The following is a 17,987-nucleotide window of genomic DNA, read 5'->3' on the forward strand; positions in this document are numbered from 1 at the left end:
CACCGTCCTGTTCAGTAACTCATTTACTTTACTTTTTTTGCAGCAGGAAACTATCTCTCTTCAAATGAGCCAATGCTTGTTGTGATGGTGAACGTGAGTCAGTCTGTCAAAACAAAGCCTGCCCACACACAATGTGATTGGTGGTGGGAGGATTTGTTTAGAGACGGAGTGTCTGATTGGCCTAAAATGGAGCGGGTCTGTGATAATGACGGTAAAGATTGTTTGGCAAATTATTGTACATTATGGGACTTTTGGCATTATTGATGGTACACCTGCAAAAGTATCATACAAATAAAATTATTATTGTATACCAGGCAACCCTGGTTTCTCATCTCGACAGGAGATTCCTCCTATTCTCCGCTTGATTTGTCAAGCCATGAAATGATCTACCTTCTATCCTACTCTTAGTTTGTGAAGGATACCTAATTACGACTTTATTCCTCTCCACCCTGATTATATTGGTCATGTGACTCTGAATCTTCATTTTCTCAGCATCCCTCCTCCTCATCTCTCTCTCCCTGAGGTCTCTCCTCTCTCTCCTCGAGGTCTCTCCTCTCTTTCCCCCTGAGGTCTCACCTCTGTCTCTGTCTCTCTCTCTCTCTCTCTCTCTCTCTCTCTCTCTCTCTCTGTCTCTCTCTCTCTCTCTGTCTCTCTCTCTCTCCCTCTCTCAGAGGTCTCACCTCTGTCTCTCTCTCTCTCAGAGGTCTCACTGTCTCTCTCTCTCTCAGAGGTCTCACCTCTGTCTCTCTCTCTCAGAGGTCTCACCTCTCTCTCTCTCAGAGGTCTCACCTCTGTCTCTCTCTCTCTCAGAGGTCTCACCTCTGTCTCTCTCTCTCTCAGAGGTCTCACCTCTCTCTCTCTCTCTCAGAGGTCTCACCTCTGTCTCTCTCTCTCAGAGGTCTCACCTCTGTCTCTCTCTCTCTCCGAGGTCTCACCTCTGTCTCTCTCTCTCTCCGAGGTCTCACCTCTGTCTCTCTCTCTCTGAGGTCTCACCTCTGTCTCTCTCTCTCCGAGGTCTCACCTCTGTCTCTCTCTCTCTGAGGTCTCACCTCTCTCTCTCTCTCTGAGGTCTCACCTCTGTCTCTCTCTCTCTCTCTCTCTCAGAGGTCTCACCTCTGTCTCTCTCTCTCTCTCTCTCAGAGGTCTCACCTCTGTCTCTCTCTCTCCGAGGTCTCACCTCTGTCTCTCTCTCTCTCTCTCAGAGGTCTCACCTCTGTCTCTCCCTCTCCCTCTCTCTCTCTCTCTCTCTCAGAGGTCTCACCTCTGTCTCTCTCTCTCAGAGGTCTCACCTCTGTCTCTCCCTCTCCCTCTCTCTCTCTCTCTCTCTCTCTCTCTCAGAGGTCTCACCTCTGTCTCTCTCTCTCCGAGGTCTCACCTCTGTCTCTCTCTCTCTCTCTCTCTCTCAGAGGTCTCACCTCTGTCTTTCTCTCTCCGAGGTCTCACCTCTGTCTCTCTCTCTCTCTCTCTCTCTCTCTCTCTCAGAGGTCTCACCTCTGTCTTTCTCTCTCAGAGGTCTCACCTCTGTCTCTCCCTCTCCCTCTCTCTCTCTCTCTCTCTCTCTCTCTCAGAGGTCTCACCTCTGTCTCTCTCTCTCAGAGGTCTCACCTCTGTCTCTCCCTCTCCCTCTCTCTCTCTCTCTCTCTCTCTCTCTCTCAGAGGTCTCACCTCTGTCTCTCTCTCTCCGAGGTCTCACCTCTGTCTCTCTCTCTCTCTCTCTCTCTCTCTCAGAGGTCTCACCTCTGTCTTTCTCTCTCCGAGGTCTCACCTCTGTCTCACCTCTGTCTCTCTCTCTCCGAGGTCTCACCTCTGTCTCACCTCTGTCTCTCTCTCTCCGAGGTCTCACCTCTGTCTCTCTCTCTCTCTCTCTCTCTCTCTCTCTCTCTCTCTCTCTCTCTCTCTCTTCTTAGCTCTTGGTTTACCAGGTGGAACTCAAGCTTCTCTTCCTCAGCCTAAGATGTTTAATATCACACATTGAACTCCCTCAGTTTCCTGCTCGAGAGCTGCATCAAGAACACGTTGCCTTGATGATGACGATGACGGTGATGATGATGATGATGATGATGATGATGATGACGACGATGATGATGTGGCAGTGACACGGCTCTGGGCTCATCATTTCACAAAACATATCCCAGAGTAGGACTGCTGATGTCATCATGACCTTTTTCAAACTGATAGACTGAAAGCTGACTCAGTACCTCAGAACTCAAGTATTAGAATTCAGTTCAAAACAATATCATTTGACAAGACTTGCAGAATTTTGCTCTTTACCAAACATGTTGTAGGACAGAGGCCGAAATGGGCCCAAAAGACTAAACATGTACTGTATCTGAAACCATTATTTATCAGAATACTGTTTTTTTTGTTATAGGTTGTGGCCAGACCAAATGTACTATCCAGCCCATGCGATTGGATCATGAATGAAGGCTAACTCTCATGTCCTTCTCAACACACACACACGCACACACAGCACGCACGCACGCACGCACGCACACACACACACACACACACACACACACACACACACACACACACACACACACACACACACACACACACACACACACACACACACACACACACACACACACACACACACACACACACACACACACACACACACACACACACACACACACACACACACACACACACACACACACACACACACACACACACACACACACACACAAGATTCCAAACAGCTGGGTAAATCTGGGTCCACATCATGCTGACGGCAGGCAGGGGGGCTGGGGGCTTACAGCAGGCCCAGTAAGGTGCACCCTCAGGGGGGAGAGAGACCACCCTTCAACCCAGGATCCCTGGAGCCTGCCTGGAGCCGTCACTTAAATCAATATCACTGCATGTCATCAGTCTAATAAGCATGACTTACCCTGCTACTCTCTGGCTTATAGGTCTCACAACACAAGGTCCTACTCTCTGGTTTATAGGTCTCACAACACAAGGTCCTACTCTCTGGCTTATAGGTCTCACAACACAAGGTCCTACTCTCTGGTTTATAGGTCTCACAACACAAGGTCCTACTCTCTGGCTTATAGGTCTCAGAAGACAAGGTCCTACTCTCTGGTTTATATGTCTCACCGTCTCACAACACAAGGTCCTACTCTCTGGCTTATAGGTCTCAGAAGACAAGGTCCTACTCTCTGGTTTATAGGTCTCACCGTCTCAGAAGACAAGGTCCTACTCTCTGGTTTATAGGTCTCACAACACAAGGTCCTACTCTCTGGGTGAAGGCAGAGGAGCGGCATGGCAGGACGTGACCCACTTGTTGTATCACACACCTGTAACTTTCACATGAAGGCGATTAAAAGGTGTTTCTCAAACAACCAGCCTTCCACTCCACCTCCTCCTCCTCCTCACACCCCACGCCTCCTCGATTTCTCCAAACACCGCAGCGTTAAGTGAGTAGCAACTCACAGCTAATCAACCAAGCAATCACCCCTCACTCCAGGAGAAAAGGAGGGGGATGGGGTAGGGCAGGAGGGGACTCGGGAGGGCAGGAGGGGGGTAGATAAAGAGCGTACTAATAAAGCAATTAGCCCCCCATCCCCCTCCACGGCTTAGCCCCCCCTCAGTGAGCCCCCATCAGTGAGCCCCCCTCACCAGTGAGCCCCCCCTCGGCAGAAAAGCGCTACTCGCACCTCAACAGGTGGGGCGCAAGAAGGAGAAGGGAGTGAGAGTGAAAAACCTGAAATAAATGCTAAAAAAGAGAAAGATGAGCACCTGTTTTTGGACTCCGTTTTCCCCTCACCGGCTTGGGCTTGCACCGGCCTGCCCCCCCCAAAACAACACACTCATCCCCGCTGCCCGCTCAGCTATGTGAACCACAACAAAGGTCAGCCTTCAGGGGTGAAGGGAGATGCGCAGAGAATCTAACAAAGCCCTGAAAGCGTCTGACTGACTGACTGACTGAACCGAATCGCTTGATATAATTAGGAACAGGGCTCGTCGATTTGTCCTTCTGCGCAGCGTAACATGGGGTGGATGTGTGTGTGTGCGCGATGGGTGACCCCCAGGAACACACACACACATGCACTGAGTCGCTGACGAAATGTTCTCTGCACCTCCCATCCCGTCGTCCTTCCCCCCAAGGGCAGCCAGGAGCAGACAAGGGCTGCGGCGAGCGCCGCGCCCGGGGACCAATACAAGTGCTCCTGTCCGTCTTCGTCAGGGACGCGACAGCGTTAGCGATCTGTTGTGCATATCTGTTTTTCCATTGGGTTTATCTTATCGGGAGGGGAAACCCTTGTGAGCATGGGGGGAGAACATGCAAACTCCACACAGAAAGGCCCGGAAGATACCCCACCTGGGTAACTGGCAACATGGCAAACTGGTCCCCAAGCGGGAATCGAACCCACGACCTGTGAGGCGACAGTGTTAACCACTACTCCACCATGCCGCCTATATAACAGCTTTTATCCAAAGCGCTTTAGAATTTTGTTCCTCACATTCACCCATTCACTCACACACCGACGGCCGAGGCGACCATGCAAGGTGCCAACCTGCTCATCGGAATCTAATCGGGAACCCTCTGACTGCTCTACGTCCTGAGCCCTTGTTTCCCCCGGAATGAAGAGGTCCCTGGAATCGAACAACGCCCTGAAAATGTCGGACTGACCGAAGAACCGCATTGCGGCGTAACAACAACACCTGTGTCGCTTAATATAACAGGGGGTGGATGTGTCCTCCTGCGCAGCGTAATGTGGGGTGGATGTGTGTGTGTGTGTGTGTGTGTGTGTGTGTGTGTTAGCATGGAGGTGAGAGAGCTCTCTGAGGGGGGCGAGCGAGTGCTGCGCTGGCTGCTTCTAGAAGTTATTCTAGATTTATTATGCTCCACACCCAGACACACATACCCCAGGTTATCAGAACACCGCAACACACACACACACACACACACACACACATACCCCAGGTTATCAGACCACCGCAAGGGAACACAGTCAGCATATTCCGGCCCTTTCTCCTCCACATGTTTACACCCCCCCCCCCCCCCCCTCCAAAACCAAAATCCTCACAACACACACACACACACACACACACACACACACCAGCAGATCCCACTCATTAACTTCCTGGGAGGAGGGAGAAGGGGGGGGGGGGGCATCAAAGTGGCAGGATCACCACAGACTCACCCAGCAATCCTACCATGGGGGTCTGGAGCCGTAGTGTCTCACCCCCTAATGAGAGGCCGTGACACACACACGCACACACACACACACACATGGTTTGACCCCTCAGGACCAGCTGGAAAAGAAGAGTCAGGCATGCCTATCCCCCCCTACCCCCCGACCTCCACCCCCCCTCCCCGTGTGTCTCCCCCACCTCCTCCCTGACACTCATTCCTCACCCTGCATTCCACCCGTGGCGTGGTGGCTGGGACCGCTCACAGTATAGTCACCACTGGCCCATGTGTGTCGGGGCTTGAAGCGTTCATCCCCACAACCCAACCCCCCCACCCACCGCCCCGCCCCGGGGGGTAGAATGGGAGGCAGAGAGAAAAAGTAAGAGATATATAGCTAGGAAAGTAAATGATTCTCATAATTTTCTTGTCTGTTTTACGTCATGATGAGGCAGGTCTTCAGCCTCGAGACGATGGGTCTTATCCCCCCCCAGGTTACTAAAACTCTCCCCACAGCCCAGGGGACACGTCTCTAACGTGTGAAGGACAATGAGAGCCATTGGATAGTCAGAACAGGCGACAAGATATTAACCCTTTCACTGCCACACTGCAGAAGGTTAACCCTTTACTATCACACTACAGATGGTTAACCGATATTGATAATCCAATGTACAGTTACCCCCCCCCCGACCCGCCTACCCAACCCCCCCCCCCCCAGCTCCAATGTAGTTTCCCCCTCACCCCACCTACCCAACCCCGCCCACCACCCCACCTACCTACCAATCTCCGCCAATGTAGTTTCTTCGTCAAATGTATATACTCTCTTTTTTAGACTATTTTTGTATCACAAACAGTACTGCATTTGTAAATCTGGTATGTCATAAATGTATAGATGTAGCAGTACCGTCTATCTGTATGTCATGTATGTCATATGTTATGATGAATTGAAAATGGGGGACTCTGATGTAAACAAGACGAAAGTCTTTCTCTGGTCTGCATCCCCTTAACAATTGTGTGTATTGAGCTGTACTGTATTGTACCCATTCTGCAATCTGTTAATAAAATGTTCAATCAATCAATCAAACCGTCTGTAGTGTGACAGTAAAGGGTTAACCTTCTGTAGTGTGGTAGTGAAAGGGTTAACCTTCTGTAGTGTGGCAGTGAAAGGGTTAACCTGCTGTCGTGCTGCAGTGAAAGGGTTAACCTTCTGTAGTGTGGCAGTGAAAGGGTTAACCAGGTGGAATACATGTCATGTATAGGAGTTGTCCTGTGGAACTGGTTGTGAAAGTTAATGAAGGTTGGTGTCTCTGCACTCAATGGGATGCGACAGTGGCCCAGGAGGTAGAGCGTCGGTCGTCTGGTAATCGGATGGTCCCGGGTTCGTTTCCCACTCCTCCCCGGGGCAGCGTGTCGAAGTGTCCTTGAGCAAGATACTTTAACCCCTAAATTGCTCCCGATGAGCCAGTTGGCACCTCGCATGGTTGCCTCCGCCGTCTGTGTGTGAATGTGTGAGTGAATGAATGTGAAGAAAATTGTAAAGTGCTTTATAAAATGCACCGTTTACCATTTTACTCAATTGAGACAAACCATCCTGTCCCTTGTGTTGTGTCGGGTGAATTAAAGGTTTCAGATACTGAACAAACAAGCACTCATCCGTCAGTCGACACAACCGATGGGAAGTGACACACGCTGTCCCAGGCGGAGGGGGTCGGTGTGGAGAGAGACGGAGGGAGGGAGGGAGGGAGGGAGGGAGGGAGGGGGCTGTGGAATAGCTGTCTGCCAGAGAGGCAAGTGCAGCGGGACGGTGAACGAGGAGTGCAGGCCTGAGTAGAGGGAGGAAGGCACCTTGCAACAGCTGGTCTCAATTATCCACGGAGGGTCTGGCGAGTGCACACTGGGCCGCCGGGGCAAGGGTGTGTGTGTGTGTGTGTGTTAGGCTGTGGTATGGGGGGGCTGAGACCACTGGCGCCAGGAGGAGAGCAACAGGTCAGGGAGTATGAAGATTATAAAAATACTAGCAGGCAGTTGGCCTTGGTCCTGCTGGTGCACAGCATGTGTGTGTGTGTGTGTGTGTGCGTGTGCGTGTAGTCCATATTCCCCTGTCTGGCCCAGAGAATCAGTGCCACAGGATGTGGGAGACTGTGTGTGTGTGTGTGTGTGTGTGTGTGTGTGTGTGTGTGTGTGTGTGTGTATGTGTATGTGTATGTTGCAGCAGTGCATCAGGGCGGTGTGACATCCTGTGAGATAACCTTCCTGGTTGAATAACAAGGACTTATCCCATGGCTAATTATCACCAGAGGTGAATACATTATGATGGATATGTAGAACATCTACTGGTTATGTAGAACACGTCGTTGTTAGTCATGTTAAACAATGTTTCTCAATCGTTTTTTTTCCTTTATTTTTTGAGAGACAATTTCCTTGTTTAATTACTTACTTACTTGCATCATCATTCTGGCTGTAGGTGCCACATCATAACATGTACACGGTTAATTTGAGACAATTGCAATGTGCTGAATCCATAGACGAGTTATGCATACGACTGTAAGTCCTGAATTATAATGTAGAAATTAGATAAAGCATGTCTGTTACTGTATAAGAAGATATTAGGTTAGGACTTGTTACTGTATCAGAAGATATTAGGTTAGGACTTGTTACTGTATCAGAAGATATTAGGTTAGGACTTGTTACTGTATCAGAAGATATTAGGGTAGGACTTGTTACTGTATCAGAAGATATTAGGTTAGGACTTGTTACTGTATAAGAAGATATTAGGTTAGGACTGGTTACTGTATCGGAAGATATTAGGTTAGGACTTCTTACTGTATCAGAAGATATTAGTTTAGGACTTCTTACTGTATCAGAAGATATTAGGTTAGGACTTGTTACTGTATCAGAAGATATTAGGTTAGGACTTGTTACTGTATAAGAAGATATTAGGTTAGGACTTGTTACTGTATCAGAAGATATTAGGTTAGGACTTGTTACTGTATAAGAAGATATTAGGTTAGGACTGGTTACTGTATCGGAAGATATTAGGTTAGGACTTCTTACTGTATCAGAAGATATTAGGTTAGGACTTGTTACTGTATCGGAAGATATTAGGTTAAGACTTGTTACTGTATCAGAAGATATTAGGTTAGGACTTCTTACTGTATCAGAAGATATTAGGTTAGGACTTGTTACTGTATCAGAATATAATAATATATATATATATAATATCAGAGACTAGTGTGTAGTCTGATTTTGTTTGAGAAATATTTATACTTTACATAAACCTGTATGCCTCTTTTCGCAGCTGTTGCTTACTAGTGATGGTCATAACTATGGCACTAGACAAGCCTTGAGGGGTCAGTTCGCCCTGCCGAAACCCAGAACTGAAGCCTTAAAGAAAACTGTAATGTACAGGGCAATGTCCTACTGGAATAGACTTTCACAATATTTAGTTTCAATTACCAGTAAAGTTGGATTCAAGAAGAGACTAAGAAATGCTGTAATGCAGAAAGAGATTGATTTAGGTTAAATATAATCTGTGTCTAATTAATGAATTATTGTGTTAGGTTATGTATTCATTTGGAATGTCTTTGTCTAATGGTTATCAGGAATATTAGTATATGGAATGTCAAGCTGTTTTTGAACAAGTTTTAGTTTTCTCTGAGATGTTTCAGTTTGTTGTTTTATTGATATTTGATTTGTTCTGTTTGCATATTTGTTATTGTTTTATATTTGTTTGTATATTTTATTGGTGTTTTATTGATATTTGTTTTATTTTATGTTGTTTTATTGATTATTCTTGTTTGATTTTTGTTTGTATCCAGACCCCAGGAAGAATAGTCGCTGCTGATGCAGTGACTAATGGGGATATGAAATAAAGAAATAAATATATTAGATTAGAACTTGTTACTGTATCAGAAGATATTAGATTAGGACTTGTTACTGTATCAGAAGATATTAGATTAGGATTTCTTACTGTATCAGAAAATATTAGATTAAGACTTCTTACTAGATTAGGATTTGTTACTGTATCAGAAGATATTAGGTTAGGACTTCTTACTGTATCAGAAGATATTAGGTTAGGACTTCTTACTGTATCAGAAGAAATTAGGTTAAGACTTGTTACTGTATCAGAAGATATTCGGTTAGGACTTCTTACTGTATCAGAAGAAATTAGGTTAGGATTTGTTACTGTATCAGAAGATATTAGGTTAGGACTTCTTACTGTATCAGAAAAAATTAGGTTAGGACTAATATCTGATTGAACTGTGAACACTACACACTCCGACTGCTGCTGTGACTTCACTGTCACCTCCACTACCATTATTTGCAACAATGCATAGTGCACTGTATATCCTTCTACCACTACACTGTGGACTGAATGTGCAATACTGTTTTTCACCTGTGCCTTATTTTATGGCTTTTTTTTTTAAGATTCTTTATTTTAGCATTAACCTTTTCTTAATATTTATAATTTCTAATAATAAGGGGGGGACTAGCAATCACTGTACGGTGTACGGCCTGTTTAACAGTGCATATGACAAATAAATATGTTGAATCTTGAATGACTTGAAAATGTAATGACAAATATCTTGAGTGTGTGGTGCCCTCTGGTGGTAAAAACATGAACTGCATAAAATCGCTTTCAATAGGAAAAACCTCACTTGGGTATCCCTGTACAATATTAAAAAAAATAGAGTCTACACAGGGTGCATAACTTAAATAAAGACATTTATTTATTCTCTTGAGGCAGATTGTACAAGGACGTTTCTGTAACATAACTGGTGTGAATGAGTCTTAACAACAGAGACTAGAAAGCAATGGGCAAATTGAGCTTGAAATAATATAAATAAACATGTTGCACAGCAAACAAAAAAAATCACAGCACCAATCGGAAAAGAAACCAGGACGAAATAAATTGTAAACATTTTCAAAAATAAACAAGCCAAAACGTGTGTTTTTCAATAAAAAAGAAATAAGGACAAATTAAATACTCAAGTCAAAATCGTAATTAGAGTACATTATTACCCACATGATAGTGCTCTGCATACTTTAAGACTAACACTGTACATATGTATCAATCCACATGATTATCACCATCATCTGTTGGCTGGACATGGCAGCTTTTAAAAGCTCTGCAGTATTATGTGTAAACCTGAAAGCGGCATGTACACACACTCCTGAAGGATAAGAGGATGCTCTGAAAGACGGCAGCTGGTGTGTTTAGAACACATCGCCCTGAAATAAATAACCTATACTCTGATAGAACTGTTATGATAACCATGATCGACAAAAGGTAGAGGAACTTCCCCCTTGAACTGGGAACACGAGAGAGGATAAAGACTGTAACAACGGCTGATGCCTAAAAGACTTGTGTGATCGATGGTCAACAAAGACGAAGCCAGGAGGTGGGTGAGCTGGAGTGAAATACATATGAACTGGACGCATTTAGACCCAAAACGCCTGTTAATAATGCATTATATAGCCTGCATATACACACAAATGTGTTTCCCGGTTTCAATGGGTTAAAGGTGCTGTGAGTGTTTTCTTTTTGTTTTGTTTAAATAACTGGTCTACATGTTATAATAATAGCTCTACACTCCGACAGCCATCACTGATATAGTGCATTTGGTCAGTAACATGGGTCTCCCAGTCCCTCCGCTCTGCAGTACAAATAAAATAAATCTTTTGGTATCCCATTCCCACTTTATCCAATCAGGAGAGAGAGAGAGAACTACACACTGTAAAAAATGTCTGACAAAAATAAGAAATAGAAACTAGTTTTAAGCAAATATGAGCTTGGAACAAGTAAAATAATCTACCAGTGCAGTAAGCATATTTGGCTTGGCAAGATTTCTTGAAATAAGTTAAAAAAAAATCTAGGGTTCCCTCTCCTGATTGGATAAAGTGGGAAGGGATACCAGGAAATGTATTTTGTGTTTACTGCAGAGAAGAGGGACTGGGAGACCCATGTTACTGACCAGACACTCTATATCAGTGAAGGCAGCCTTACAGCACCTTTAATGATGTGATTATACAATAGTAAGCTACTGATAATGATATAATGTAAAATACCAAAAAGAAAACAAAAAACAGTCACCTGAAAATTTAAATATATATATACGGTATCTCTTTGAAATGTTTTGGTTATTTAGACTTTTTAAAGATATATACTTTTGAGTAAAAAAAAACCCTGAGTACAGGCTCTGCGGAACCTACGACACCAACGCAGCCTCGCTCTCCCTCTGAAGCGTTCTCTGCACAAGGTGCTTGGATCTCTCCGTCCAACAGACACACCAGAGATTAGTACTTCAAAACGGAAGGAATATCTTTTGACATTTTGAATTTCACTCTGCTGTTTTCTTCCTCTGCAAAACCCTCGTCAAATTAGAGGGGAAAAGTTGACACATTAGCCCATCGTCCGTTTCCTTAAAACAGCGTTATCAGCGTTCCTCGTTGAAACCACAGGGAGCCGCTAGCTTCGCCTTGGTAGGTTTCCCCCAGGCTTCAGTGAGGAATACGTAGTATTCTCACTACATCACGTCATGCATTTCTCTCCAGTATGGCTGTGAATATCCAGAACGTCAAAGTATTCCTTTAAGAGATGCTGTTTTGGGCACAGTTGCGATTTTTTGCCTTCCAGCATTCATCAACCGCCCCCTGCTGGTTTTCACTCAGAACCGCCTGGTTCATTAACCCTCTCACTCAGACAGAACCGCCTGGTTCATTAACCCTCTCACTCAGACCCGCCTGGTTCATTAACCCTCTCACTGAGAACCGCCTGGTTCATTAACCCTCTCACTCAGAACCGCCTGGTTCATTAACCCTCTCACTCAGAACCGCCTGGTTCATTAACCCTCTCACTCAGAACCGCCTGGTTCATTAACCCTCTCACTCAGAACCGCCTGGTTCATTAACCCTCTCACTCAAGACAGAACCGCCTGGTTCATTAACCCTCTCACTCAGACAGAACCGCCTGGTTCATTAACCCTCTCACTCAGACAGATCCACCCCCCCCCCCCCCTCTACTTGAAGAGTTTGGTCTTGGCCTTCTGCTGCCCATTGACCACTGCCCAGTCCACGCCTCTGGAGCCTCCGGCTGTGCGGTCCTCTCCTTCATTGTTGTTGGACCAGCTGGCTTTCAGAGGGGTGAGCTCGGGAGCGATCACATCTCCGTCCTGCATGTGCAAAAACAAGACGAGGAACTTGATGAGGTGCTTGTGTGACGTGTGTGTGTGTGTGGGGGGGGGGGGCGCGCAGATTAACACGATGGAGGCAAGGTATTAGGGATGGAGGTATTGGATAAAAAAATTATAATAATAAGCTATCTGTACTACATACCCATACTACCTATGAAAGTTCATTATAAGTATGCAGTATGCTAACTACATCTGACGTTTATAACAAACCAAACCGTTTGAAAATCTTGCAAGCTATGGTTATTTCAATAGTACATGCACCATAGACATTCATGTTATGAGTTGGCGTGCTGCCTGTGGCAAGATGGCCACCATGTGGCAACGTCGGTCTCCATTGGCCAGCAGCGCGGGCGAGTCATCTAGCCTTTATATATGTCTATCTGACATATTTAACCTGTCCTTAGAACAGGCTGTCATCCCCACCTGCCTGAAGAAGTCCACTATTATCCCTGTACCCAAAAAATCCAAGCCTGCTTGCCTCAACGACTACCGCCCTGTAGCTCTCACCTCCATAGCCATGAAGTGCTTTGAGAAGCTAGTAAAGGGCTACATCTGCTCCTCCCTCCCCATCAACATGGACCCCCTGCAATTTGCATACCGCCCCAACAGGTCCACGGAGGACGCCATAGCCCAAGAGGAAGGGGAACTATGTGAGAATGCTATTCATCGACTACAGCTCGGCATTCAATACCATAGTCCCCTCCAAACTCATAGCCAAGCTCAGGGACCTGGGCTTGAACTATGACCTCTGCCAGTGGGTCTTGGACTTCCTGACGGGCAGACCCCAGGTGGTGAGAGCAGGCAACTGCACCTCCTCATCCATCACCCTCAACATAGGGGCCCCCCAGGGCTGTGTTCTGAGTACCCTCCTCTACTCCCTGTACACACACGACTGTGTGGCTCAGCGGAGTAGCAACACAATCATCAAATTTGCCGACGACACAGTGGTGGTGGGCCTGATCTCTGCCAACGACGAGAGGGCCTACCTGGAAGAGGTCAAGGTCCTGGCGGGATGGTGCCAGGAAAACAGCCTCTCCCTGAACGTCAGCAAAACAAAGGAGATGATTGTGGACTTCAGGAGGTCGGGGGTCAAGGACTACAGCCCCCTCAGCATCGACAGGGCACCGGTTGAGAGAGTCAACAGCTTTAAGTACCTCGGAGCCTACATATCCGAGGACTTGACATGGACCACACACATTGACAGTGTTGTGAAGAAGGCACGACAACGCCTCTACTTCCTCAGGCGCCTAAGGAAGTTCCAAGTCAGTCAGAAGATCCTTAAGAACTTCTACTCATGTACAATAGAGAGCATCCTGACTGGCAACATCACCTCCTGGTTTGGGAATAGCACTGCACAAGACCGAAGCAGACTACAAAGAGTGACACGTTCAGCCGAACGCACAATCGGAGGGGGGCTCCCCACCCTCCAGAACATTTACAACAAGCGGTGCAGGGGGAAGGCTAAGAGAATTATTAAGGACTCGAGCCACCCGAACAACTGCCTCTTTGAACTGCTGCGGTCAGGCAAGCGATACCGGAGTCTCAAGGCGAGCACAGAAAGACTCAGAAGAAGCTTCTATCCCCAGGCCATCAGGCTGCTTAACGAACAATGAACACTACACAACAACAACCATCAAACGCACATAGCACACACATCCACACGCACACACTCACTTTAAACAAACACACTGTAGCACCCACTCCCCACACTTTATAGCACACACTCACTTTAAACAAACACACTGTAGCACCCACTCCCCACACTTTATATTTATTGATGAAGGATTGCACTACAACTCGTACACCTTACTGTAAATTGTACCTCATCCCATTTCTGCATTTCTGCTTTGCACTATATAATATTGTACATTAGTACACTGCATAGTATTGTATATTATATGGTAACTCAGTTACGTCTATTCTGCATCGAACATTGTACATATGTCTATACTGAACACTGTGACCTCATTTTCTACTTCTAATTTACATGCTATACTATGTTATTTGATACTATCTTGTCTAGCACAGTCTCTGGAGCGTAACAGTAAGAAGCATTTTGTATGAAAGTATTCTGTACTTCTGTATGACAACTATTAAAGAAACTTGAACTTGAAACTTGGTCTGACCGCCGGGCGTTCGTTACCTGAGGCTTGGAGAAGTTCATGTTCATGCACCACTGGACAAAGTGCTTCCTGGCGGCAACCAGGCTCCTCTCGTCCGCCTTCCTGAAGTACACCCTGATCAGCTGCTCTGCAAAGTGCTCGGGGAGGAGCTTGGACACCTGGCGGACAGGAGCACAGCAGCCAATGACGGGCGTGAGCTTTACACACATGGGAGGGACACGGTTACTAGGAGAGCCAATGGGAAACGGTCGGGGAAACCATGCCAACAGATGGAATGTAGGGTAAAAACACAAATTCAAAACTTGTGAGTTCTCTTGAGCAGATATAAGTTAAAAAAAAATCTAAAAATAAAATAAAAAAAGGTTAGTGAAAAAAAGGTATTACCTGCTCCCATGACCTGCTCCTTCTCAGCCTTCCAACCATCTCAATCATTATATATATGTATACACACAGTATATATATATACATATGCACACAGTATATAATATATATATACAGTATCTTCCAATCATCTCAATCAAAATGATATATATATATACATACAGTATATCAATATATTCTATATATATATATATATATATATACACACACACACTGTATATATATTCCAACCATCTCAAGCATTATATATATATATACAGTATATATACAAATAAATAAATATATATATACAGTATATATATATAAAAAAAAAAAACAGCTAAATCAAATAAATAAATAAAAAGTGTTTCCTGTATTGGTTCACCTGGTTCTTGCGGATCTGGATGGCCTTGCTGTAGTCGTTCTTGCAGTAGAAGCGTACGCTGTCGATGGGGTCCTTGTCCTTCATCCCATAGTCCATGTTAATCACCTGAGAGAGCGAGCGAGCGAGAGAGAGAGAGAGAGAGAGAGAGAGAGAGAGAGCAGTATGTTTTCACCTCTACAATCACGCTTGATGAGTTAAGGGGAAACCGGAAAATATTACAAATATTATATAATGTATATTATATCAATATTACAAATGTAAAATATTTACTGTCGGATCCAGAGAAGAGCCACTAATCTTGCCCAGTTTTATTGTTCAAGAGTGAATGGGAAGCCATCTTTGCTTCTGAATATCTCACTTCCTTTAACCCTGAATACTTGACCTTTAAAACGTGTGTTGTATGATATTATTCCATGTATCATTCTGCATTCGTTTTAGGTATAGCATCTGAAAATGTGGTGTAAATGTTTCAAATGCTGCCGTTTATTTGGATCCCCGCTAGTTGTCACCATGGCAAACACCTAGAGTCCAGAGTCAAATAAAAAGAAAAAGATGCGGGCGGCTGGGTAGCGCAGTGGACTAAGCACTCTCCTACCATCGCAGAGACTCTGGGATTGAATCCAGCTGTCACCGGTACTTCCGGCTTGGTCAGTCGCCCCTACTAACACAATTGGCAGTGTTAGCGGGTGGGAAGCCGGTGGGGTATGTGTCCTGGTCGTTGTAAAGTGCGACTCCTACTGGTTGGTTGGGGCGCCTGTTCAGCAGGGTCTGGGGGATCTGGGGGAAATAGCGCGAACCTCTGCACGCGTTACGTTCCCCCAGTGAAACACCTTGCTGTCAGGTGAAAAGAAGCGGCTGGCGACTCCACATGTATCGGAGGAGTAGTGTGGCCAGACGTCACGCATTGAGCGTGCTTGTACAGCATTTCTGTCTCTTTTCACGCGTCACGCAAATTGAGATGGTTGGTTGGTTGGTCACGCATGATTGGTTGTCATCCGCGCTAACGTTCCCCCCCAGCCAATGTGAAGAAGCTACATGCAGCGGACGCCGGCCGGGTGGGCTCTCTGTCTGTTTATTGGCATAGTAGCACCGCACGTGCGTTTAAGCGCTAGGGCCCGCCCCTATTTTAAATCTCCTTTATAGCAAATAGCTGAGGTGACAATGGCAGCTAGAACACTCACGCGTTGAGTCGATAATAATAATATGATAACATACTCGTAACGCTATCATAAAGTGAGACCGTCAACTACTGCTGGTTGTCTCTCAGTCAGTCAATGTCAAATAGTGAAGCATAAGTTATTGGCATTGTTTTTGTAGCTTAGCTGCTAGCTACTGTAGCATAGTTCCCTAATGCAGTCGCAACTCCGGCTGACTATTCTAACGTTAACTAGCTAACGTTATTTTGTCAGCATCGCGCTGGCTAAGCCCAGGTTGCTGTGAGTGACCTAGGTCCATATCGTATAATAATATAATATTATTAAAATCATTAGGATAAGGGTTCCCTTGATAAAGATGAACGAAAAAGCTGTATATTATACAACACCTGTAGCTCAACTGCAACTGCAAAAACTGCTCAACTTATTTTCAACCAGGTATGGTGGTAACCATTAGGATATACAGAGTATATGGTATGGATTACTTACTGTTATTACTATCTGTGGTAGCTCTCCACCTACACTGTGCTGTCCATTGAGCATGCACCTTCACGTGGTAGGCACATTAACTGTAGGTCAAACTCCCCAAACAAACAAGCACACCATTGATTTAAATGCCATATAAATCACATACAAAGATCTAACTATTACTCCTCTCTGAACATGAATATAAAACAAGGTGATCTATTAACTGTGTAAACCTTATGCAATATTCATCATTGATAGTTGGATACTTGAAATCTGTATGAACCGAGTAGTTAGTATCAAATTAAATAAGATGGAACAGCTCCATGCATTAATTGAATAAACAACTATTTTCTCATTACCAGTATGGTATTGTTTAAATTGTACAGCTTTTTGCACATCTTTGTCAGGGAATTCCAAAAATTCTGGACCTGAATGTACCAGTTCATTGTAATCATCTCTCTCTCCTTATGTCTAGTCAAGCCAGGTTGTGGAGGAGAGAGACAGGGATGAACAGGCTATAGACTACTTTGCCCGTCCTGAGCCTGCTATGATGCAGATTTTACATCACCACCCAAAATAAGATTCAGCCAATAGCGAGCGAGTACACTGGTCCACTTGCACTGGTACACTTGTCCATGGCACTTACTAATAGCTTTGTAGTAGTTTGGGGGAATAGTACAGTAGGTACACATATTTAAGGGGACTGCAAGGATGGTGTACTGGTGGGTGGTGTGCGATCGATTGTGGTGGGCCGGTCTGGGCCAAAAATGTCAGGGCGGATTTTTTGTCCCAGTCCAGCCCTGAAGACACAGACACACCAAACCTGACTGCAGTTGCGTCTTTCCTCTTCAGCATTCCCATCACCAATGCCTCAGTGGAGAGGGTGTTCTCACTCATGACTGCATGCTGGAGTGACCAGAGGAACTGCTGCTCAGTGGAGCTCATAAAGTCAGAAATCCAAGTGAAGAGCAACTTTAGATTAAGTTGCAAGGAGTTCTATGCATATGCACTGAAGGAGAAGGCTCTGCTGGAAGCTGCATGCTTCAACAAGTACAAAGTCAGAAAGAGTGGTAAGAAACGTTGTATGTCATTTTGGACCCCCTATGTCTACGATAAAGTATGATTGATTGATTTTGAATATTGGTGTTGGATTTTACTATGCTG

The 17,987-nt window shown here is 45.3% G+C and overlaps 1 protein-coding gene across 1 annotated transcript in view; it reads right to left on the reverse strand.

Annotated features, from left to right (window-relative positions):
* Positions 1 to 12,159: 12,159 nt before the first annotated feature.
* Positions 12,160 to 17,987, reverse strand: part of samhd1 (SAM domain and HD domain 1) — a gene marked incomplete at its 3' end in the record, with an annotated part of 48,396 nt that continues 42,568 nt past the window's right edge. The window contains exons 14-16 of the mRNA XM_084333540.1: positions 15,202 to 15,306; positions 14,477 to 14,614; positions 12,160 to 12,312 (exon numbers count right to left, since the gene is read on the reverse strand). Of these exons, the coding sequence (XP_084189666.1) occupies positions 12,160 to 12,312; positions 14,477 to 14,614; positions 15,202 to 15,306 (396 nt within the window). The remainder of the gene's footprint in view (positions 12,313 to 14,476; positions 14,615 to 15,201; positions 15,307 to 17,987) is intronic.

The sequence above is a fragment of the Notolepis coatsorum genome (genome assembly GCF_963971535.1).
Source record: "Notolepis coatsorum genome assembly, chromosome: 17".
Classification (NCBI taxonomy): Eukaryota; Metazoa; Chordata; class Actinopteri; order Aulopiformes; family Paralepididae; genus Notolepis; species Notolepis coatsorum.